Genomic DNA, 25,251 nt, shown 5'->3' on the forward strand with positions numbered 1-25,251 from the left:
TTCCCCACCATGCTCCTCTGTAGCACAATGCATTGTGTGTATGCTGGAAAACCTGCAGTCTGATTTTTATAAATGACTCTATTCTGCATTAAAAGGAGTGATGAGTAAGAGGTATCAGGTTTGATTCCTTCACTGATTCCGGATGAATATACATTTTCACTGTTTTTCCTCAATATGTGCTTTCATTATTTCATTTCAATGCATTGCTTTGCCCATGAATGCTCACCTGGCAAAGAGACGTGTAAAATGTTCTATAGATTTCCAGGTCTACAGGTCGAAGAACGTTAAATTCTTTTATTCTTTTCCACAGCTGCAAATAATATGAGTGCTTTGAACTAGTTTAAGAAAATTACATTTACAAACCAATAAGCATAAAGAGTAAGCAATCACTAAATTCTGTAGATAATTTCCTTTTGAAACTAAAAGGTTTACTTACTTGGATGTCGAGTTCAAAACAAACTGTGCCAAGAGCATTTAATGAGGTCACAGACAGCATTTAAATAAATGTAGCCATAAGTTCAATAAACAAATAACTGGGCTGAGTAGCAGAATATGAACACAGGCCAACTTACCAATTTGTTAAACACCAGTTCAGTTAGGTAATAGATGAATGTAGTAATGAAAACAACACTGCTAGAATAGTCTAAGAGCCAAAGGAAAAAAATTTTGGCTGTGTTTCTATCTCAGAACCAACTGTCAAACAGAGGTAAAAGAAAGCAGGAAATTACAGTTCTTCACCCAGACCTGGCACATTTACTTTGGGAATGGGGGAGATTCACTAACCACCTATAATACTGCATTATTCATGAAATTGGTCTTTGAATTTAATTGGACCTAGAGAATAAAACCATAGGAAAGAAAAAGGGTCTCTGAATGTTTAGGGAATGTTTATTCTATTGAGGAATATTTATTCTACTGAGGATCACTGATCTTTAGTTAAAATAAGCAAAGAGGAGCCCACTAAGTTATGAAATCTTTAAAAGACTGAGTCTTATTTAATCTCTGTCCCTAGGACATAGTTAATGACCTGGAGATGTTTGCGGATTGATTGTAAATAAAACAAATGCAAAACAGTTTCTAATGAAATAAAGAGAAAATATTCTATTTGTTTTTAAAATTTAGAATAGGTAACACATCTGTATTCAAGGAAAACAACACTTGTAAAAATGTTGGCTCCTCTTTAGGATGAGCTGGAAGGGAGAAAGAGGAGGATAAATTTTAAAGGGATATTAGACAGAAGGGAGACAGTCTTACAGAGAAAGAGAAGAAAAGAGAAGGCAGATTCAGAGAGGGAAGACATCTCAGGATGGAGGTGAAGTCCAGACAAAGACACACAAAGGGCAACTTCCTCAGAAGATAGGGCAGAAGGAGGTGAGAAGAGAGAGGCTATGGAGATGGGGAGGAGAAGGCACTGGGGCTGGGAGTATGAGGGAATTCTTGCATGGACTACCCCTGGAAAGAGCATGTCCTCAACAGCAGTTAAATAGTCCTTTATGTGCTGGAAAAAGAGCTTTTCTGCTTTATTTTCAACTTTCAAAGTTTATTTCTGAAATCAAATTTTATACTCCCAAGAAATTCTAAATACATTGCTCATGTCTGAAAGCGGTCTAATTTCAGAGGATGATTTTTTTCTTTAATTTAAGGAATCATTTTTTTCACATGCAAAACCCACCGAATCACTTTATTTGGTGCTCTGAAATTATAGCTGCCATATTCCACAGTTTAAAATCATCATTTATTTCATTGTTAGGAGTCTTAAAAGATAAACCTCAAGTTTTCATTTGGTTTGTTTGCAGGCTAACTGGAAAAATAGATACATAGAATAAAGGACATATAGAAAAACAAATATAGGGTAATATTTTTGATTGGATACAATCTTAAAATTAGGAAGCAGACATACTCTCAAAATTCTTTATATTCCTTATTTTTAACAAAGAAAAATATCCCTTCATTTCCTATTCTCCAAAGTAAAGAGGATTAGATATCATTTTAGAGAGGTTTTTTTTTTTAACTGTCATGGAAGAAAATTCCACTATTGTGTTCTATTAGATTAATAACATAATGCTCTAAAGCAATTTTCTTTTCTTTTCAAACCAGAAGCTCCCAGTTCCATTAGAGTCTGCTCCTAATTTACCTGACTCCCTTTTCTTCAGGCTCCCTGAGACAAGAAGGAATGCACTGATGGGGTCCTCTGAGGTGCTCCCGCCACTTATTTAGCCCTTAAATGACTGCATAGTACCCCCAGGACTGGGTCTCCTCCCCGGAAGACCGTTTCCCATGCATTCATCCTAGCTGTTATTTTTGATATTTACCCAGAGGTGTGCATGAATTACTTCACTAGAAGTGTTTCTTTTGCCAAAGGGGAAGTTCCTGTGTGTGGTTATTGATGTTCTTTTCAAAGTCAATAAATGACAAATAAAGAAATGATGGAAGATGATTTGTGGCAGTTACGCCTGCAGGCAGCTACAGCCCACAAAAAAGGGAAGTTCATTTCACTATTTCAAAAGGCTGTAGGCTTAGTTTTCCACAAATGGGAAGGGAAGGCGACTGCTTGGTGTCAGCCCCGAGGTTAAATGGATAAGCAGTTTCCTGGCTTTGGCCTCAGCTTAAATTTTACTTCTCTGGGTGTGAGGCCAGTGGTTTTATTCACTTGGGAGTAGACTGCTTTGAATCTGTGAGAGGTGGGCATTTGATGGTGACACTGTTGGGCACATTTTGCAGGTTCGTTTTTTTTCTGTTCCTATTTGTAGTGATAGATCACTGGCTTTAAAACCACCACAGTCACTGGAAAATCATCAAGATAACCAAGATGGCTTGAGAACCGGTCTAAAAACCCCTTTCTTACCAAGATGTGGATTCCCTGGGGGGAAATGCTAGATTCTAGAGCTCTGCATCTGGTCCACTGGCCCCAGAAGATACTTGTGTGTTAGCCTGTTTTATTAAAACTATTTTCAGGTGGGAAAGTGTGTTCAAATGTACAGGAACTATAATTTCCTGTTTTAATATTTTTTTCTTCTGAGCCTTTCAATAAACTGGGGACAGCTGGAGATGAATGCTGAGTCCTTTCAACGTAGCATCATCAAATGCAAGTTCATACTTACTCTGGATGGTCTTGCTGTTGGGCAGGGATGTGCTGAATAACTTCGTAAATTGTACTGTGCAAATCTTGCCCTGGTACACCATCAGAGGCTGGAACAGATCTCGTTGGCATCTAGAAAATGTGGCACGTTAAAAAAATTGGCAGACTAGTAAATAGTATTCCCACCTCGTTGCATAGTTGAAAACAACTGGAAGAGGTGAAGATTAGAAAATTAGAACTATTTAACTTCCCTTCAATATCCATTTCCTCCTTGCTACAGTTCCCTGCACTGACCCTATGGTACTTTGTTCAGTGGCATAGCTATGAGGTCAGAGAGGGACAGCTGGACAAACTATCACTTTTTTTCTCCATTTAAGAAAAAAAGCTGGGCTTCCCTGGTGGCGCAGTGGTTGACAGTCCGCCTGCCGATGCACAGGATGCGGGTTCGCGCCCCGGTCCTGGAGGATCCCACGTGCCGGGGAGCGGCTGGGCCTGTGAGCCATGGCCGCTGGGCCTGCCCGTCTGGAAACGGGAGAGGCCACAGCGGTGGGAGGCCCGTGTACCGCAAAAAAAAAAGAAAAGAAAAGAAAAGAAAAGAAAAAAGCTGGCAGTACTGTAAAGGAAATACAGTAGAAAAAAATAGCAAAAGAGAAGATATCAGGATAGCTTAGAATCAAAGAGCATATATTACTATCCTTTATATTACATCTCAGTCTTACTTTTCTGACACTAATCGCCAATCATGTGTGCAAGGGTGGTTTAGAAAAAAAGGATAACTTACAGCCAGAAGCCTTCATCACATTGCAAGTTAGTAAAGACAGTACCAAGAAATACAGAACACACAAAAGAAGAGGTTTTGGTTTGAATGCAGTAATGGGCTCTAAAATGTAAGGCTTGGATGAATGTGGAAAGTACAGTAGTGTATGTCTGTCTGGTTAAAATCAACATGTATTTTATTGAAGTTGGCATTCATGTTGCATTAACTCCTATTCCTTATATTTGATACTGTTATTCTTGTAAACACTGTTTTCCAATTACTTAGCTAAAGTCTGGTTCCCCTCCTCCTCCCAAACTTGTTCTATTTTCATCGTACTTCTGGCCACTTTCAGTCCTTTATATTTATACAGATCCACCTAGAGGACTCTTTGCCCTTGATAAATCATCTGAAGAGTTCTTTATCTCATTTGACCTGCTAGGTTACTTTGGAATATCTTAGCTTTAGATTTTTCTGGAAACTGCCTGTTTCTATTCTACTTGTTAAGGCTCTCATGGCAGTCCTAGGCTATTCATCCTAGGACTGAATAGGTGATTCATCCTATCATTTTTGTGTCAAGGGGATTTTGGTTTAGAGTTTTTACTCAAGATCAACTCTTGATTTTCTTTGGTATAGAGGTGTTCAGGGGCTATGATAAAAGCAGTCTATAGATAATGACTAATTACTCAACTAACCTAATATTAGACCTGTTAGAAAGTAATAAATTTGTTCATTTCATGCCATTGCTTTCTGTCCAATTCCCCAAAAGAAGTGCTAAATGGGCAATGAAATGTACAGTAAGTAGAGACGAGTACACATCTGTACATGTATCACGACAAGCTCAAAGATGATTCTGACTTTTAAAAACTCAAAAAGTTAGCAATCAGTTTATTTTCCTTAACTTCAATTTTGAGATCTTGGTAATGTTATTATTATTCCTTTTCTTCTCAAAACCGTTGCATTTAGCTGTTAATCTTCACACATAACTGCCATTCTGGCTGCTTCTCACACAGATCCTCCTACTCATGTCCGGGTCCATCTGCTCCTTGGGTTGTTGGTGTTGGTTTCTCACTTCTTCCCAAAGCACCTGGAACTGCCAATGAAGGACCTCAGCTGATTCCTCAGGAGTTTTCAGCGTTGAAGATGGGCATAGTTCCAAGTCGAGTTATTCTACTTACGACAGATATAAGCGGGGCTTCTGATACATAATCAAGCACTCATTTCTCTGCCTCAGTTTCTTTAGAACTGTAGTATTTTGAGCAAATAGAGGTCCTCTCAATAAAATCTTGAAACTGGGTACTGATTAATTGCAAGGCTAAATTTAAAGTTTCCTACATAGATCTCACTCCTTTCCAATGCATTCCTAGGAATAAAAACTGACTTCAAAATTCACTTTTAAGTCTTATTAGCTCTGCAGTTTCCTGCTTTCCCATTTAAAAGCCACACCTGAGAGGGGTGCTTTCTGCCATGGTGAGGAGCTGTTTGAAATAACTGATCCACCAAATATTTATTTTTGTCTTTTTGGTTGTAGCAGTGAAGGGTGAGCCAATCCTGCCTGAGACTGAATAGGACATTGCGAAGCTTTTGCAATGCAGTTTTTCTCTTCATCTGTGATGATGTGGGCACTGGTGCTATGACTCACCCATAGGAGGATGAAATCCAATCAATCCCCCTCCATTACTCACGTGGCATTTGAGAACTAAAGCCTGTGGCCAGGTAACTTACTGCTTGAACCTTAGAATCTTATATAGAATTCTCTGAACAAGTGAGGTAACCAATCCCTAACAACAAATATTGATAGTTCTCTTTTAAAAAGGAAATGAAAATGCCCAGAGGCAAGTAGTCCGTCTCTGGCCCCTTCCTTAAGTGAACTATCACAGGGGAATAAGGAAACAGAGGAAAGATCGGTTGTACATAAAGCTGTAAAAATGTTAATGAGCTGATTAGCTCAGAGAAACATTCTGCTTGCCTGTTAAACAAAACTGATTGCTTAAAAGACCTTGTCTGTGTGGACTGAAAAAAATGGCTTCAACTGTATAAAAGTTCCCGCTCTCACATCTCATGCACCTTTAGGAAAAAATAAAGATACGTACCTGCATACTTTGGGTTTATATGGTACCTTTCTTCTGAAGAGCATAAGGTACCTTCAAGGGTATAATCAATTGTCTTTGTAATGTCCTCATGAGATATGAGGAGGAAATAAAGGGGAAACTGAGCAACAGAGAGAGTCAGTGAAGTGACAGGCTGCAGTCATCAAAGTGATGCAGAATTATTTAAACCAGGATCTCTTGGTCCCCTATTTATTCACTTCTCTTGACCTTCAACCTAGTTAATGCTCTCTTCCCTGAGTTTACCAGGTAAAGAATGTTTATGAATTCATGTAACTTCCTTATTTGTGTTAGCTTTATTGATAGAGGCTGAGAAAGATGCTTTAGCTCCCCAGATCCGGCAATGTCATTCATTACAGAGTGAGTAAACACTGCTGAGGGTAATGCAGCCATTTGACCACACTGCCCTTATGCTTAAATGAATGCTGCTTACACCTCTGGTGAAGCAGAATGCTACTTCTGGGCTAATTGGCCACTAGGAAAACCAACCCTGGGAACACCAGAAGCATCTGGAAAAGCAACAAATTCATATATTCCAAAGTCATCCAGAGCATCTTCGTGGCCTGAAATGGAAAACAAATACTACTTACAAACCAAATGCCTCAAATTGCTATTGCTATTTTTTAGAAAAACCTTTATAAAACTTATCTTCATGGTTTGCTTCAAGTGGTGTGTGTATAAAACCAATTTAACATTTCTTAATCCCCTATAGTCATGCTGCCACTAAATAGTATTGGAAATCACTCCTGTTGAAGCTCAGAATTGAAACTGAATTGGGACAATTATTCTTAAAGTCTGATGTGGAAACAGTGTATTATATATTAATACACTGTTAATATATATATATTATATATATATATATATATATATAATATAAACATATGTAGGCAGCCTTGTCCTTTGTAACTCTCAGTTACCAGACACTTATAAACACCAAGGCTTCAATCTGTCAATCACAGCAGCTCTTAATCCACCCATAATACCTACTGTACTCTGCTAGATCTAACAGAGTCCACCAGGACTAATAAGAATAAATAAGCAACTATTGCTGCCCATACATACAAAGCAGAAAACAAGTCCAACGTCACCTAAACTATCATCAGTAAAATGACAGGAATGGGGTGGTTGGGAGGAACCAGGTGGTCTCTGGGGCCTTTCTGAACTCTGACGGTTTATCATTTGTGAGAAAGGACTAGACAAGAGGAAGAAGACCCATGTTTACTGAGCATCCAGGCATTGTATTAGGCACTCCACTTACATTACTGGATTTAATTCTCAGAACAACCCTGAGGGGAAGTTATGATCTCTATTGTATAGATGAGTTGAGGTCAGGAAAAATAATTAATTTTCCCAAGGTGACATTGGGGGAAAGTGGCACAGATGGGATAGAAATCCAGCTCCTCTGACTCCAAGGCCTGAGCAAAAGCCCCACTGTTAACTTATAACAACTCAGTAGGGAGTCAGAAGTGAGGGGCACCGCTGGGGACAGAGAAGCAGCAAACCTGTGGGACCTCCCTTTCCTCTTCTCCCTGGGAAGGAGCTGCCAGCACTGTATCTGCTTTAGGAACTGACACAGTGAGAGAACCCTTGGGCATTTTCAAAATAGTAAGAGGATCAATGGAACAGGATTCAGCAGAACTCAGTGATGGCGGGCAAGTGACAGTCTCTCTGAGCCTTAGTTCTCTTGCCTGTGAAATGGAGTTGAAAGTGCCTTTCAGGCTTATCTTACAGACCTGTGTGACTTACATAAAACTAATACAAGGGATAGAACTTTGTGAAGTGAGGGCAGTCATCCTGGGAAGGGAGTGTTAGTGTTATCTCATGTGAATTCTGTTATGTAAATAGTACATTTTACATATATAATTAATATCAACAATATATATTAATATGCATTAATATTGATAACGGCCCCTCTCAGCCCAGCCATTACCTGAAAACGTTTGAGCTTTCCTGTATTCGGTCTCTGGCCTGAAAAGACAAATTGGTGCTTCGGTCAGTCTTAATCATTGAGGAAAAAGCATTCAAGAGAAAAATTATTTTCATAGAAACATATGCATTACCTGCCTTCTAGCTTTTGCTTTATAACTAAAACCAAAAAAGAAAAAACATAGTAAGATACACTTTGGTGCACATATAAAACCATTCAAAAAATTTTTTTTTAAATTTTAACCTACCTTTGTAGGGTTGATATTTTTTCCATAGGAGGAGAAGACACATGGATATAATCAAAAAGAGTGATATTCCAGTTATACTTGCTAAAGGGGACAATGATTTCCCTTTTTGCGCAAGTTTCTCTATTCCTAAATAAAAAGACAAATATATTTTTATTAAAGATCAATAATAAATTGATCCTAAATAAATAAATCCTAAACGGTACAGTACTGCAAATGTACTGCCTATATATATATATATATATATATGAGAGAGAGAGAGAGAGAGAGAGAGAAGTCTGAGTGAGACCAAACAGAAGGCAGGCACTTATTTTAGAATACATACTAAACTCTCTAAGGATATTTGTGATTGGAAATGTGGTGAGCTGTCCAGGACAATACCAATATGTTGTACTAGATGTAGCAAATAGCTCATGTCATACTTTTCAATAGTGTTCACCAGCATTTAGCTTGGATCTGTTGGATCTCATTGTATAAAACATCCCCAGATGCTAGGTTGTTCTCTATCTCTCTTTCCATCTCACTCTTTTAACATTGTTCAGGTATGTGGATTTTCTAGGGCAGTGGTATGTAGTTAAAGGTGTGAGAGGGGAGGTGTTCATTTCAAATAATTACTAATTTTTGACGAATAAAGAAACTTTAATCCCTAAAATAGAATGTGTGTGTGATTGTCAATAAGACATTTAAAGTCCCACCTTTGACCACAATTCACTGTGTTTTGCAAGTCATTCCTTTTGTTAATATTTCTATATAAAATATAGTGCTAAAAGCTAACATTTGCTGAGTGCTTATAATACATCAGACTCTGTTCTAAGGGCACATGATACGTATTAACCCATGGAATGTTCACAACAATGTTATTAGGGAGGTAATATTATTATTATTATCCTCTCTTAGAGATGGGAATCTGAGACTTGCCTGAGGTCACTCAGGTAGTAAGTGGCAGAGTCCAGATGTACCCCCAGACTCTTGACACTTTGTGCTGCCTCACTTTGATGCTGTTTTGACAAAACTTGCTAAGTATGGCAATGTTAACACCAGTTCCAGACTATAACATGCTTAGTCAGAGAGTTAATCTATAAAGTGGAAAGTTGTGTGGCCTCCAACAAAAGCAAGTTAACATATGTCTTCCATGTTATCATGTGAATCAGACATTGATGTGGAAATGAATGGTGGCAGTTGCCTGTCTCTGTCCAGTTTAACGTGGGAGTGAAAGTTATGGGATGTCACTTCCCTTCTGCCGTGGTGAACAGCTTGGAGCATCTGGGTGTGGTGAAGAACATGGTGCGGACTCAACTCTACAATAAATATCCAGCCTGCACTGTGTTGTCTTCCACCACAAAGCCTCTACTGAGGTCTCCAGCAGCCAAGATAAGGATAAAACCTTAATCTTTCCCTTCTTTCATTATGGACCTATATGTACTCTCTCAGCTTTTCTACCTACAACGCTTTCACTTTTTAATCTTCCCAGAATCTTTTCATAATGTAGTGTAGATCATATATGTTAAACTCCAGTTAAAAAGTCATGGAAATCATGCTATCTCCTCTAATTTTCCCATGTAATGCTGTTCTTGTATTCCCTTTAAGTCCTTAAGAGTTTAAGCAGGTTGCTTTTCATCACCAAAAATCTTTACCATCTCAGATGGTATATTTATAAATTTCTGATATGCATTCAGAGAATTGTGTTCTTAAAATGTTCTTTTTATGGGATTACAATAGCTGTGTAATATTTATTGCTTTTAAACAGATTTTAAGGTAAACTCCTTTTAGCTTTGGGTGGAAGAAATAAATGCAAGGTAGTATAAAATGGACTAGAATGGCAATTTATTGGTTCTGATCTAGACCAGGACATCACAAAACTTATTAGAAATGTTATTTTTCCTCCTTTTCTCTTGGTTAATAATTTGTAGGAAAAGTTATATTCTCCCACTGTTAGAATGCTGAGCTTTTAGTTTGTAACTACTTTAGCATTTGGGTGATCTCTGTGTGCGGTCTTAGCCTTTCTTCAGATATGTGCTCCTACTTCACAGGTTTGTTCTCTCTAAAGAGCTGGGCAGCTTTGAATGAGCCACTTGACTCTAAGGGTCTGGATTTTCCCAGTAGTAAAACAAGGAGGCTAGAATGATTGGTTTTTAAGTTCTTTTGTTGCTCAGATATTATATGATTTGAGGCAGCCAAAGAGTTTTACATGAAGTTTATGTAAATAGGACACTATACCCAATGGTATGCTAGTAACTGAGTATCAAAAAGAATTATATGCACATATATACATACAAAAGTTATAAATTTTACTGATATGAAGGATGTGTAGCCTAATTTAGAATTAATAATAAAATATGCAGTACTCTTTATTGTTAATTCCATATATCTAATTGATTCTCATGGAATGCTTTTGTTGATTTTTGCTGAACTCTTGCATTTTCAACCTGTGGGTGAGATTCAACCATGCTTTGAAACAATTATACTTCAAATAAATGCTTGGTTACTATCCAATTCAGCAAAGAGATAGCTTACATCATAGATGAACAAGTGTAGCTTCAACACGAATGCTGGCTGATATTTACTAAGATGAAAGTGAAACAACAATGACATTCATTGGAATTTCATTTAACAGTGATGTGAATGACTTCTTTGCTAAATTGGAAAATAGATTTTGAATACAATTTTTTTTCACCATATGTAATGTAATGGCTACAGAAACAATGCACTTTTAAATTTAATCTGTATTATCATCTCTATCACTTTTTTAAGTGTAACACTCAACAATTTCTTCATCACTTTCGTACGTGTAGACAATCTTATTAACTGAACAACATCCCCTGAGTTTTGAAAAGTATTTTCATTATTATTAAGTTCAAAATATTTTATAATATTCATTGTGATTTCTTATTTATCCTAGAGATTATTTAGAAGCATATTGTTTAATTTCCTTATGCTTGGGAGTTTTCTTTCTTGATTTTTTTAGTTGACTTCCACTCTATTTAGAATGCATACTCTGCTTGATATAAATCTTTTGAAATTTGTTGAGATTTTTAAAAAAATGACCATATATATAGGTGCATGCTTCTAAAGTATAAATTCAGAAGGACCCATACTCTGCTGTGGTTGTCAATAAGATAAAGGTAAATAGAATGGTCTCTTGAGACACAAGCAGTGATACAAAAGCAAAGTAATAAAGAAGAAAAAATTGTTAAGAAATACTAAGTAATAAAATGGCATGATTTAAGACACAGCATATGATTTGGGCACCACTTTTATCATGAGAATTCTCTTATTTCTTTATTTTAGATCCAATACTAAAATCAAAACTACACAATTTTCAGATATGCACAATTAAATGTATGTGCATTATATGTATATAAAATCAAATGTACATTTGTTTCCCATTTATTTGGTACAGATATGTCATATCAGTAATAATGAAAATAATAAAGAAATTTAAAGTGTCATTTATAGGTACAGATAAAGAAACAGTTTCAGAGAAATGAAAATATTGGCCACAGTCAGTAAGTTCTAGAACTGGGACTGGAACATAGTTTTTTCCCTGACTGCAAATTTAATTTTTTGCTGTTGATCCATGGTCAAAGAATAGTTTTCCCCCAGGCTTTTCTTTTCTTTTTTTAAATAAATTTATTTATTTTTATTTATTTTTGGCTGCGTTGGGTCTTCGTTGCTGCGTGCAGGCTTTCTCTAGTTGTGGAGAGCAGGGGCTACTCTTCATTGCTATGCACGGGCTTCTCATTGCGGCGGCTTCTCTTGTTGTGGAGCATGGGCTCCAGGTGCAAGGGCTTCAGTAGTTGTAGCACGTGGGCTCAGTAGTTGTGGCTCGTGGGCTCTAGAGTGCAGGGTCAGTAGTTGTGGCGCATGGGCTTGGTTGCTCCGTGGCATGTGGGATCCTCCCGGACCAGGGCTTGAATCTGTGTCCCCAGCATTGGCAGGCGGATTCCTAACCACTGTACCACCAGGGAAGCCCAAGAATGGTTTTCATAATTGGCAGGTAGCCCCCAATATATTCAGTTTTTCCTCCAACCTTTTCTAACACCAGATTTGATGTGCTCTGACTCTCTCATTTCTTGATAGCCAGACTGCCTTCACTAAAAGTCAATATCCCTTAGTCCCTAAAAAAAAAATTCAATGCTAATTTATTCTAGTCCAGTTTGAACAATGAAGTTTACAATGAAAAATATTTTAGTGTAGTGTCAGCTGTTTTTTTCCCCCTTAAACCTGAAAATATGCTAATAAGTATTATTTCAGAGTATTTCTCATTCTAATGCTGAAGTTACACTATGGCATACATCAGCTCTTTGCTAGGCACTTCCATGATTCTGAGGCCTTGTAATGGGTTTAACATACAATGACTGGATGTCTCACACTATATAAGATACATCTCCTCCCCTCTCCATTTTTACCTTTTTGTCCCTTTTATTTTGTGTTTCCTAAAATGACTGCATTTGTACATTCTGTCCTACAGAGGATCCAACTCGTTCCCTTAACCATTATTTCCTTATTTCTTCAGACTCCTTCCTTATTACCCTCTTTCCTCTCTCTCTCTTGGCCTCTGTTAGCCCTCCATCAGAGAACCCTGAGGTGACCAGCACCTGTCAGCTTAAAACCTTGGCTATGGCAAAGGCCAAGTGTCCTTTCCCTGGAGAATGAAGAATATGAGATAGTCCTTTTCTCAGAACAAATGATCTTCCCTGTTGGGCCCCCTTCTCTTCTAGAGCATCCAGGCTCTCTATGCTCAGCACTGCTTCTCTCTACCAGAACACACAAGATTTACCAGGTCCAGCATTTGAAATTCACAAAATAAAAATGCCAGATATCTCTGGGATCAAATCAAGGGGCACAGTTGCTGTTGTGTCAGCTCTAGGCAAGTGTATTTTAGGGAGATGGATTTCTAGAACCCAACCTGAAAATAAGTCAACAGGGAAATTTTGACCCTATTGCCACAAAGAATGTATAGGGATCCCAAGTGCAGTTCTGGATACTTGCAGGAGCCCCATTCTTCCTCCTTTCAGAGAGTTTTGTACTCTAGCACACAGCATGCCACTCTCCCCATTTAAACATGACTGACTCATTTACCAAAGCCCTAGTGCAAATGCTATTTGCCCCCACCTTTGACAAACAAATAAAATGAAATAACATATTAAGTGCAAATATAGGCAAGAGGTGTGGTATCCATCGCAACCCTGCTGCTTGAGAGACTCCACCTAAAACAGGATAGCCGTATGCTCCAGTCAGCGTGTCTATTTCAAGATCAGAATGGAGTCCTGAGATCTCTCCCATCCAATCTGTTAGCTGATTACAGCCGCTGATTCATGTCCCTATGGAAATGAAGGTGCCCTACTCGGGGGGCATGCTATTTCCACACTCTACTATGGCCCCACCTGACAGACACCGTGGTTCTATGCTAGATGCTCATGGGATGTCACCTAACGTTTCAGGTTCTGGATGTCAGGGCTGTAGCTTATCTCAGTTGTTATATCCCATGGTCCAAGGTGAAATACACCTCCTGGAGATCTTAATCAGAGACATTTCTAGGTAGTTAGAAGAAATCAGTAAATTTATCTTTCTGCTCAGGAGTAGTGTCATTTTCCCGTTCTCTTCTTTATGAAAAGATGTGCAATAGAAATAGATATGAAAAAATTATAGATTTTGCAGGATCATGTACAAAAATATTTCTACTATAGCTAAATCTCAAACTATGGCCATGTGGCTCTTGAGAACTCTAATAGTGTATACAGGGCAATGTTTTCATTAAATGTGAACATTTGCATTCTGATCATAAACATTTTCATTTTATACATATTGCATGTCACAATAGTGATTTAGGCCCAGTTAAATTTTAAATTAGGGACACTTGCGTTCAAGGAAGTCTTTAATTAAAGTAATAAAATCATTCTTTTTCCAAAATATGAATGCTAATTTATTACTTTCTTTCTTTCCTTGAAACTTATATGCTAGCTGTTACTTTTAGTTACAGATATTTCATAATTTCTCACTAGTATGAAAGTATACACATGTCTGGACAAACCAGAGTATCTTTGTATATAGCATGAAGTTAGTTAAGATGATAAGAAAATACACACTATCTTGTACATGTATGTGACATATCTTGTATATATGTGACATATCTTTTAGATATTGATATTCTCAGTCAAGAACATCCAGGGAGACAGTTTATACAGTGGTTAAAAAAAGGGTTTTGAATTCAGATACTATTTTATTACCAACTAGCTGTGTGAATTTGCCCTGTTTTCTTTAGGATATCTCTACTAAGATACAGAAAGGTCAACTGATATCTCAAATTAGATGTAAATCATAGCCCACAGAGCTGGAAGGCACCATCTGGTCTAGTCTTACACAGGCAGGAAAACATAGAGCTAATTGTCACATTCTCCAGTCTTCCTCTCCCCAACTGAAAGTCCCTAATAAAACTTTTGATTATTTCCAGACTTTGTTATTTCCTTTCCATATTTGTGACCCTGGAGTCATCTTTGACTCCTTTTTCCTTTGCCTCCTACTTCTTATTGTTGAGACTTTTTGATTGGCCACATTCTTTGCCTCATTAAAAACAAATGTTCATCTATTTCTTAAAACTGGACTCTGGTTATGCCAAACACAACTTGGTTTTGAAAATATCTCAGAGGCAGGTATCTTAACCCTCTAAATTATTTCAAATTTTCCACAGATATTAATATAGGTAGCTCATCAAAGCGGATGGTCAGTAAGTGCTCAATTGATAGTTACAAGAGATGTCCATTTTTCTTCACTGTAGCTTGGTGTACCCTTAATCTGCATTGCAGAGATTAATTCATTTGGAAAGCTTTTAAAAAAATCAAATACTTAAAACACATCAATACTACTCATTTTCTTTGCCATTTGCTGCTGTTTAAGATATGTGGACATTTGGGGATTGGAAAACAGCTCTAAAAGCCACAAAGAGGTTATGAATGTTGACAACATTGAATCCTTCTGAAAAATAAGCACCTGCTCTTCTTATTTACAATAATAACAAATGTCTGGTCTTTGTACCGGTCAAAGAGGTTTTCTAGATTTTACAAAAGGTAATTATTTGATATTAAGACTGTAGCTATCTTTGAACATTGGTAATAAGATCTTAATCAAATATTGGGGGCTTCTGATACTATGATAATATCTTGCCTAAATATTAATGGAGAAAGTTTAGGTAGTAAGAAAGGCTTCACTGCAGTATACACCCACATGTTATAGCCATGTTTTCACTTGCAGTGAGCATGAGGAACAAGTCTATGATAACATCCAGATTGCCACAAAATTATTTTATATACTTAATTATGATGTGTTTCAAAATTATATTTCAGTTAACCACTGAGGTAAAAAGCTCATTAAATCATATTAAAAATTTAGTAAAATAGAAAGCAAATAATGCTAGCTGTTTACATACATGCCTGCCATCCATATGAAGTTGTGAGCATCTTGTTAGCAGGAATTATTTTTTTTAAATGGCATTTTCAATGCTTACCCTAGTATTTGGCCCATAATAGGTGTTAAATAATGAATGAATGAGTGCCTGATTTATATAACCCTGAACACATACATGCTTTGGGGACCTATAAGGGAAATATGTTATTAACTACTACCCAAGTGAAGCATAATTCAGGTAAAAATTCTAGAGCTGCATCACCCAATAAGGTAGCCACTAGACATATGTGGCTATTTACATTTAAATTAAAGTTAACAGAGATAAAATGAAATAAAAGTTTCAGTTCCTCAGTGGCATAAACCATATTTTAAGTGCTCAAAAGTCAAATGAGGCTAGGGACTACCATACTGGATAGAGCAGACATCAAACATTTCCTTCATTGCAGAAAGTTCCACTGGATGTCACTCTTCTAGAGAGTGTGGTATTTTCTTCATATGATAAAAAACAAAATCTCGCCATGCCAGTATGTAAATTCTAATGTACTCAAATGGTTTTGCAAATATGAATACCCTCAACTTCAAGGAGTCTTGGGAAGGCCCCACCTACCATATATTTATCAATCTGTAGATTTTTAATAGTCTTATCATTCTCAATGGCTCATTAAGAGTTTTAAATTAAATTCAAAAGGCTGTGGAGAAAAATAAAAAAACACCTTAAACAAGTGGGTGTCACACTTGTGCTTGCTAAATAATCAGATCCAAGATCCTAGCTGCCAGGTCCTGATCTGATAGGTCTGAGGTATCTTAATGAAAATACATTATTAGACCTCCCCAGGTGATTTTGATGCACATGGCCCAAAGGCCAAGTACTGCAAAATTTGGCCTAAGAATTCCAAGGATTATATTCTTGCTTTATATATTAAAAAAACATGTACTGACTCTGTCTATGTAATGGGCCCTATTCTAGGCAGCAGGGCTGTAAAGACAGAGAAAGAGAAGACACCAATGCAGAAGGTATTAATGAGTGGCGCCTTTTGCAAACTTGTTCCTCTACCAATCATAGGAACCCTGACCACCACTTCCTGTCCAAGCCTGTCCCCAGGTGGAATCTGGCTTGTCTTCGTCTGTATGCAAAGAAGAGTCTAAGAAGGACTTGACAGTAGCAGCAGAAGTAGTAGCAGTAGAGGACAGAGCAAGAGAAGAAGAAGGTGGAAGCAGAGGAGAAAGCAGAGGGGGAGGAGGAAGAGGAGGAGGAGGGGAGACAAAGGGAGAAGGAAGAAGGAGAGAAGAGAATGGGCTTGAGAGATAGAAAGAAAGGAAACTTGATGACTGGATGTTAGGCAGGGCAATAAACAAGAGAAAAAAGTCTGGGATGGCGTTTAGCTTTCCGGCTAAGGTTGGTAGATACTAGGACCATTCATTTAAACAGGGAATACAGAAAGAATGGCAATTTGGGGGAAAAGAAGATGTTTCATTTTTGATATATTGAAACAGTATGCTGCCTCTGGCACTTGAAAGTAGAGACATTTAGAAGGTAACTGGGAATACAGTTTTAGATCTTTAAAGATAAAGATTTGGGATGTACCAGTGTCACATGAAACCACAGGAGTGAATGAAATCATATAGAAGAATGAAATCATACTGTAGAGAGAAAAGAGAAGGCTCAGAAAGTTGGGAATTTGGTGGACATAAATATTTTAGGCAGTGATTCTTAACTATTTGGATTGATGACCTTTCTGAAAGTCAGATGACTTCTAGAAAATGCCAAATTTCACAGACTTACAAAATTTTGTAGTTTCCAAGGTGTTGAGACCCCTATTGTGAACTCCCACAGATTTCAGATTTCAGGTTTTAAATGGTGAAAGAAGAAGGGAAGCCTGTGAAGAACAGTGAGAAGGGAGCCAGATAGGAAAACCAGATTTCATGGAGATGTATTCATCTGACCTAATGTAACAGTAGATATAAACCTTTTAAATGAATAACCTCTTCTCTTATATTCCTGTTTGGAAAATCAGGAAAGCAAGAATATACATTTAGAAGTAATTTATTGAATTCCTTTTTTCTTTATAGCCCCTCAGAGCTAGCAATTGAATTCTCTCTCCATTATTCTTTGGGTTTTCTTTCTTTGACTCTTAGAAACCATGGCTTAGTTAACTCAAGAAAGAATTTCTTAGAGTATATGAACAATCCCACAATTATATTCTCTTCCACACAGGTATAAAATAGGAGTAGAGGAAGGCTATCATGCATTTGTGTTTCACTGGGATCCCTGCCTTTTACATCACACTCACCTACAGAAGTGATGATGATGGTGAAATGAGTTTCATCTCGCCTCCCAGTTACATTGTTGTAAGCACAGCACACATAGTCAGTTGTCTTCTGGGCTATTTTCTCAGATGCGACTTCCAAGCGAGGCCCGTGCTTAATGACATAAGTGACATTGTCTGTCCTCCGGATCCAGGAGTAGGTGTTGGGAGGATAAGAATCAGCAGAACAATCAAACAAGATCGCTTCTCCAATATCCACAGTGAACACTTCCCCTACTTTTAGCCCTTTATCAGAATTAACTTGAAGTCCATAAGGTCCATCTACATTAATTGAAAAAAGAAATAAAGGGGTGACATAAATAATTACAACATAGTTTTTGAGTTTGGGAGAGCTTAGCAGCATTTTATTTTCCATGAAAGTCCTCATGTTAAACGTGGGAAATAGGTCTTCATTTAGACTCCCAGTAAATGATAAGGACCTAAAAGTGTTTTATTCTGGTATCCATGGAAATGGAAATAATTTGAGATGTGAACTTATCTGAAATAGTGTAAGCCCTAAAACTTAGGATATAATTTTATAGACACTGTTATCATGATTGTGGTGCTAAGCTTTTGAGTCATGTATAGATAAATCTGCAATCTTGTTAGACAAATTCCATCTTTCTGAAACTGCAGTTGTACTTAAAAGCATTTTAAAAATAGATTATGGCCACTATTTTCTCTTTGACAACCTTTCTTTGAGTATTATCTACTTTTCTTCTAAGTGCTGGGACAGTTCATGCAAATATTTATGTTACACAGTTTCACATAGAACACAAATTTGTGTAAAAAGATATAGGAGTATTCCATATTTTCATGACATTTTAAGAGTTTAAAGAATTAAAAAAATTCCTCCCACAAGTTAAGCACAGATTCCATTTGGAAAAAATACATCTTCATTATCATCAACAAATATTCATTGATCATCAATAAACTACTTAATCATGGATATCCCCTGGTATTTTTCCTTACACTGCAATATTCCTGTAGTAGCTTGCTATTTCTATGGCACAAGATTGCCTGCAGATAAAGACACATTTCCCACTGATTTCTTCAGAGAACATATAAAAAGAGATTTAAAAAATATTCCCCAGCTAGATAGGTTTCTCTCATTCAGTATATATCCTGACTTATATTCTAAAAACTTTAAGGTTTAGGCATTATTGTGCTCATTTTTCAGCTGACCATAAACAATATTTGTTGGATATTCACCATCTGAAGACACTTTAAGTACTTATGCAGACAACCACATTTAATCTTTAAAGCAACCGCATAAGGTAAATGTTATTATTCCCATTATAACGTGAAGGAAGAGATATTTAAAATATTAATTTTCCCATGGTCACATAGCTATTAAATAGCAGCTCTGGGACTACAAAATATATGTATTTAATTATTCATATTACCTCTCCAAAAAAACTGTTAAGTGGTATAACTTTCTATATCAAAATAGTTTCTGCTTTTCTAACTGTATTATTTGTTCTACAATAAATTGCTGTCTAATTATACATTAATTCTGTACTCAGTTAATCAAGTAATCAATCAAAAAATACTTGTTTGAGAGATACTAAGTGTTACATAATATATTTAATATGTGAGAGATAAAAAATGTGTAAGAGAGATAAAAAGTGTGTAAGACACAGTTCCTACTCTCAAGGAATTTATAAACTGGATAAGGCTATGGATGGATTGCTCATAAATAACCTAATCTCAAAGGTGCTGATTTTAAAAAAAGTAACGACTGTTCATCTCTCATTGTGTGGAATAATATAATGTAGTGATTAGACAGTAGGATAATGAGGTTAAATCCCAATTTTGTCAATGATTAGTAAAGTGTTCTTCAAAAGTCATTTAAACTTCTGGGGTCTCACTTTCCTCACCTTTACTATAAAAAGATTGATTAGATGACTGGTTGCCAATTGTGCTACCTTTGAAACACCATGATTCATGCCATGCTAAAGTTATTTTGGATACTGGCAAGCCAACCCCAAATCTGCAGATTCCCAGAATGGTTCTCCATTATGTCAGCATATTCTGACCAATCTGCCATTGGGGAGACAAATTTCCCAAGATACAACAGAAACTGAAGGTGCAAAACAATAAATTATATTTAGCTAGAGGACATACACTTTACACATATTTACTTCCTAAAGACACAGAGGCATCTGAAGGAAACCTGTAGATTTATACGAATATGTATACATGAGATGATCCTGCTTTCAGAAAGCAAACATAGAAGTACCTTCAAATTCGAAGTAATCAGGAACTGGAGATGGAGCATTAAAGTGAAGAGAAATGAATGCCCCTTTCCTGTGACTGAACTAGAACCCTGTCGTACTGTTTTCTCATTTCAGGCTGTGATACGGTCTCAGGGGAAAACCTCTGCTTTACAACTGTGTGTTGTAAAATAAAACACTCTTATTCTGAATTACATTGAATAATATCGTGTAATGGGAATGAAAAGTTGTTTTCACTCACTCAACCAAAATCAATATTGAGATGCTACTGTGCGCATGATACTGTTCTAGGCATTGTGAGGAGACCTGAGGTGTTGTATACTGGCTCCTGTTGCTATTATCTCAGACCCAGTGCAGCAACAGGGTTCCCTCAAGTTGTCAGCATTGATAGAACATTAGGGAAGCAAAGGCCACCGACTGGTGGGCACTGGTTATGGTTCCCATAGTAGGAAACCAATGGGAGGAATCAACAGAGGTTTGGAGCAGCAAAAGCCCCGAGTCTGTCACAAAGGTTAAAGTCTGAGAGCAGAGAGGCAGGCTTGAAAAGAAAGAGAAGTGTGGTCATTCAGTATTTTCTGTTTTCCCACTTGTTTTCAGGGTTTATAGAATGTGAGTATAAAAACAAATTGTTTGACAATTTAACACACATAAAAATGAGAAATACTGCTTTCAAAGTGTGCTGACATTACTCAAAACTTTTTGGGGAACTTCCCATTTGGAATTGCTTTAGGACCTTGCAACATAATGGAATATTCTCAAAAGTAGTAATTCTTCCATTTTGGAGAGTTGGTTCCATTTGCAGAGAAAGCCCACAGTAATTTAGAGCCAAGCCTGGTGAATAAGGTTGATTATCTAATTTAATGATCACTCTAGTTTAAAATAAAACATGTTTTTAAAGAAAGGAATCTGATTGTCTTAGTTCCTCTTCCCTATACTCATGTTTATTTTGATTTTGCTACTTCCTCATTTATTGGGTTTCATGATTGGCATAATATTTTCTCTCCTGTCTGCTTAATTATATGCTATATGTGGCTCTTTGGAGTCAGCATCAAATACCTCAAACTCCCCCGGCCACCACACAAGCACTTCTTCCAGTTCCTGGAACCTAACACCTTGAAGAATTTAAGTTCCTTCCTTCTGATATGATTTCTTAAAATGTAGCATATTTTATCTGATTTTATAAGAAATACATGTTCACTGCAGAAAATCCTAAAATTCCAGAGAAGGATGAAGATGAAAACTCACTTGTTTTCATCTCAGAGAATGAATATCCATATTTCAGTATATGATCTTTAAGCCTTTTCTCTCTCTCTCTCTCTCTCTCTCTCTCTCTCCCTCTCTCTCTCTCTCTCCCTCTCTCTCTCTCTCTCTCTCTCTCTCTCACACACACACACACACACACACGGATTGATCTATCATCTATTTATCATCTATCTATCTATCTATCTATCATCTATCTATCTGTCTATCTGTCTATCACACTCTACCTACAGCTTACAATCTATTTTCTTCTTCCTATACTATGATGTTATTTCCTTCTCATTAGCACGTCAGGCTGACCATCCTTTACTTTGAAGTGCAGCCTAGTATATTATTCATGGGAATGAGCAATCCAATTGAAGACATTTGGAGTGATTCAACCAGTGTGGCCTCTGACATTGAAGATGAAAGCAGTAGGATAATTCTATTTTGACTGTGGTTCAGTTTCTTGCCCTTGGCAGAGAACTCCCAATAGAAGTGAACCATTTGCCTCAGGAATGGCTGTTTACTGAGTGACTTGTAAAATACATATCATCTGTTCTCTTTAACAATTTATGGCTGGGCAGGAACAGTACCTAAATTTCCATCATGATGCTGCTTGCCACCCTGCTTGGGAGCAGATGGTAAGTATTTACTGTGAATGACCTTTTTTTCTTTAATTTTTATCACTTAGAGCACTTCCCTGCAGCAGTGCCATATGTTGCACACAAAATACATCAGTTACTGGGTTATTATTTACAACAGAGCTGGAAGGCATACACATTTCATGAACTGCAAGTAGCTACTAGCCTGAATTACTGGCTTGACATTGTATTCCACCAAGGCCAATACCAGGTTATGACATCATAACCTCATAAATATATAGTCACTCTTGATTTTGTTATACTTTTTCTGCCAAAATAAAAAATAATTCCTGCTTTTATGAAGGAAATTGTCATAGAAACAGTGCCTTAAGAAAATAGAAGAGGTGATTCATGCTGAAATTCTCAATGATGATGTGGTCCTCTACAGGGGAATATTGGAATATAACATTTACTACATTACTGAGGAACTTTGCTAAAGGTCAGAAAAAACAAAAACAAAGCAAAACATAACAACGAAGTGCCAGAGCACTATAACTAAGAAGCTGTTATAATGGGAATTTAGCCTTCCTACAGCTTCATCAAGTAACACTGAAATCTGAAAGGGATATGAAGAAAGATAATCTGGTCCATTTTAGCCAAATTCAAGAAACCCCTATTGAATTCTTAATCTGTGTCAAGTATTGCCTTAGGGATACAAAGATGACTAACACGGAACTCCTATTTTGGCCTGAGGTGCTTATGAGTGGAAGAGACTCAAGGAAACATGATGCAATGAGTTCCAGGGGAGAGATGTGCGTGGGATGCTGCAGGAGCACAGCAAACCTCTTAGTGACACTGAAGACCTGAGACCAGGTTGGGGGCAGGTGAGCCTTTCTGGAGAAGATGATATTGTGAAGGAAAAGGAGGGTATAACCAGGTGAAGAAAGAGAAGTGGGAACATCAACTAAGGCACATATTCTCAGTTTGCATGGAATAATAAAGATTGAAAGCATGTTGATGCTGTATCAATAGGGTAAATGACAGTTCTTCAGATTACATATTTTATTTAATTCTTGTAACCCCAAACCAAAACCAACAAAACAAAAACAAACAACAAAATGGCTAGAACTGTGACAGTAAAAAAAAAATAATGAATCTGGGTTGTGTTTCTGTATGTTACATGGGTAAAAACTGCTTAGCACAAACAAGACCATGATGTTTGATTTCTGAATCAAATCAAACCATAAGTGAATGAGTGAATAAATGAAAGAATTAGTGAATAAGATCAATAAGATGAGATGTTGACCAAGTGAAGGTTCTTGCATTTGAATGCAAAAATAATCAAGAAAATAAATTATTAACACTCTATTCACAATTGCCACATAGTAAGAGTAAAAAAATCTTAAATCATCTAGATAATTCATCTTTACAATGTGGAAATGGAACCCACATTGTAAAATTTTCCAAGTGTTCTTCTTTCTGCTACCTGTCATTAGTCTTTACTCATGACAGGTGTTTCTCTGTGAGATTTCCATAGACTATGCCTAAAAGAGTGCAAAGAAGAAAGTTCAGTCTATAAATAGAAGATATGTCCTGTAAAACCTGAACTGATTCAGATGGGGATATTCTAATTCCTTCAAATAACACAGGAAAGGAAAGAGGATTTAGGAGTTTAAAGCGTAATATTTAACATTTACAGGTGTGATTATGGTTTCCCCCCCATTTTAATACTTTACACACTGTGTATCACCATATTCTGTGATAATTATAAGATTAGGGCATGAACTTGCACATGTTGAAAGAAAGATCTTATTTTCACTTTGCCAGATAAAACTAAACTATATAGCAAAGCAAAAGTGTATTTCAAGATGCAAATGATACTTTCATGTACCTGTAATTGCTTATGCAATTTCCCCCAGGAATTTTTCATTTAAAATATGGCTAAAGTTTAAAGATAGGTAAATAGATGGTGAAATAAATAGATAATAATAAGAATTCATGTAAAGAAAATATTTTCATGTAGAAAAATAAAATGTGGTAAATAATGGTAACGTCTGGGGAAGAAAGTTCTTTTCAAAGTATTCTTTCAGTTTTCTCTTTGCAGGTATCTTCTGAATTACCCAGGCTTTCCACAACTTCTTGCTGTCATGTTGCCAATTATGTAAGCATAGTTTGGGCTCCAAGGGAAAAAAAAATAAGAAAAAAAAAAGAGGAAAAGCAAAAGAGCGAACATTATTGAGCTTTTCATATGTGCCACTCGCTGCCTTCTTTACACATAAAATCTCACTTAATCTTCCCCATCCCTCTAGAGATAGGTATTAGCCTTACACTGAGCCAGTGCAGATAAGGAGATGAGGAAACTGACGCACAGGGTGACAATGGCAGTCTGAATGGACAGCTTAGGCTCATAACACCGTGCTATCCACTACACTCTCCAAAGGACACGATATTTACTAGAGTCCATGGTTGAAACAAAATAAAATCAGGTTTTCTTCAGTGGACAAAGAATGCTCCAACACAATCTTACTTCTGCTCTTACCACATTGAATGATGGTTCCTCCAAATTAATATTCAGTAGATGATATCTGGCTGGTTTAATATCTTGTTTTACATTTTGTACATTTTCTATGTGAATGTAAACCATTTAGACCAAATAATAAAGAACAATGTAAGGATGTGTCTATATAGCCCTAGATTTGATTCCATTTGTCTGCTCACATTTTCTTTCACTGTGTTCAAGTACCTTGAATGCTTAGGTCTGTGCTACCTGGAGTTGAATGGAAGTTTTAATTCATGTCAGAATAACCTTATTCAGTCAAGAATATGCCTACATGTATAATAGATGGTGCCAAATCTCAATTTTTCACTCCAATTCAATGCTAGTTGTGCAGAGAGTCACAGTTTACACTTCGTAAATCTATTTCTCCGCCTTGTGCTTTAAGGCAGACAGAATATTTTCACAGTATAACTAATGATTGTAATAAATCTTATATAAGTTGCTTCTAGTGAGTGGTGTTTTGGTATTTTTTGGTGAAAAACTGTAATTTCCTTCTTCTTTGGCAATCTTTAATATAATTTCCTCTGTTTCTGTTTCTCTGTTCATCTTTGAGACATTGAATTCTGAACTAGGTTGGACTACCAGTTAATCCTCTTTGAGTTCCCCTACACCAAAGGTGAATTACACAATCAATGTATAAAGTTTTTTCTATTTCTGTGTGAACAATATTTTTCATAAAAAAATGCTTTCAAATTGCTCTTAGACATGTTTAATCACTGTATGGAGTTCAAAATTGGTGACGTTTTTCTCTATATTATAGGTTAATAAAATATATCCTACCTTCCTTTTTTCCTTTCCTATAAACACTCTTT

General features: G+C 36.8%; 1 protein-coding gene across 4 annotated transcripts in view; it reads right to left on the reverse strand.

The window, feature by feature from the left end:
• Positions 1-25,251, reverse strand: part of HEPACAM2 (HEPACAM family member 2) — a 48,681-nt gene continuing 23,430 nt past the window's right edge. For 2 of the 4 annotated variants that reach the window (XM_007472015.1, XM_007472016.1), the window contains 6 exons: positions 17,808-18,104; positions 8,116-8,241; positions 8,002-8,026; positions 7,872-7,909; positions 6,431-6,504; positions 3,098-3,211 (listed from right to left, as the gene is read on the reverse strand). In XM_007472015.1, the coding sequence (XP_007472077.1) occupies positions 3,098-3,211; positions 6,431-6,504; positions 7,872-7,909; positions 8,002-8,026; positions 8,116-8,241; positions 17,808-18,104 (674 nt within the window). Of the gene's footprint in view, positions 227-3,097; positions 3,212-6,430; positions 6,505-7,871; positions 7,910-8,001; positions 8,027-8,115; positions 8,242-17,807; positions 18,105-25,251 lie in introns of those variants that run through there. The other 2 variants (XM_007472017.1, XM_007472018.1) reach the window with 2 other exon arrangements.

Source organism: Lipotes vexillifer, unplaced genomic scaffold (assembly GCF_000442215.2).
Source record: "Lipotes vexillifer unplaced genomic scaffold, Lipotes_vexillifer_v1.1 scaffold1704, whole genome shotgun sequence".
Lineage (NCBI taxonomy): Eukaryota > Metazoa > Chordata > Mammalia > Artiodactyla > Lipotidae > Lipotes > Lipotes vexillifer.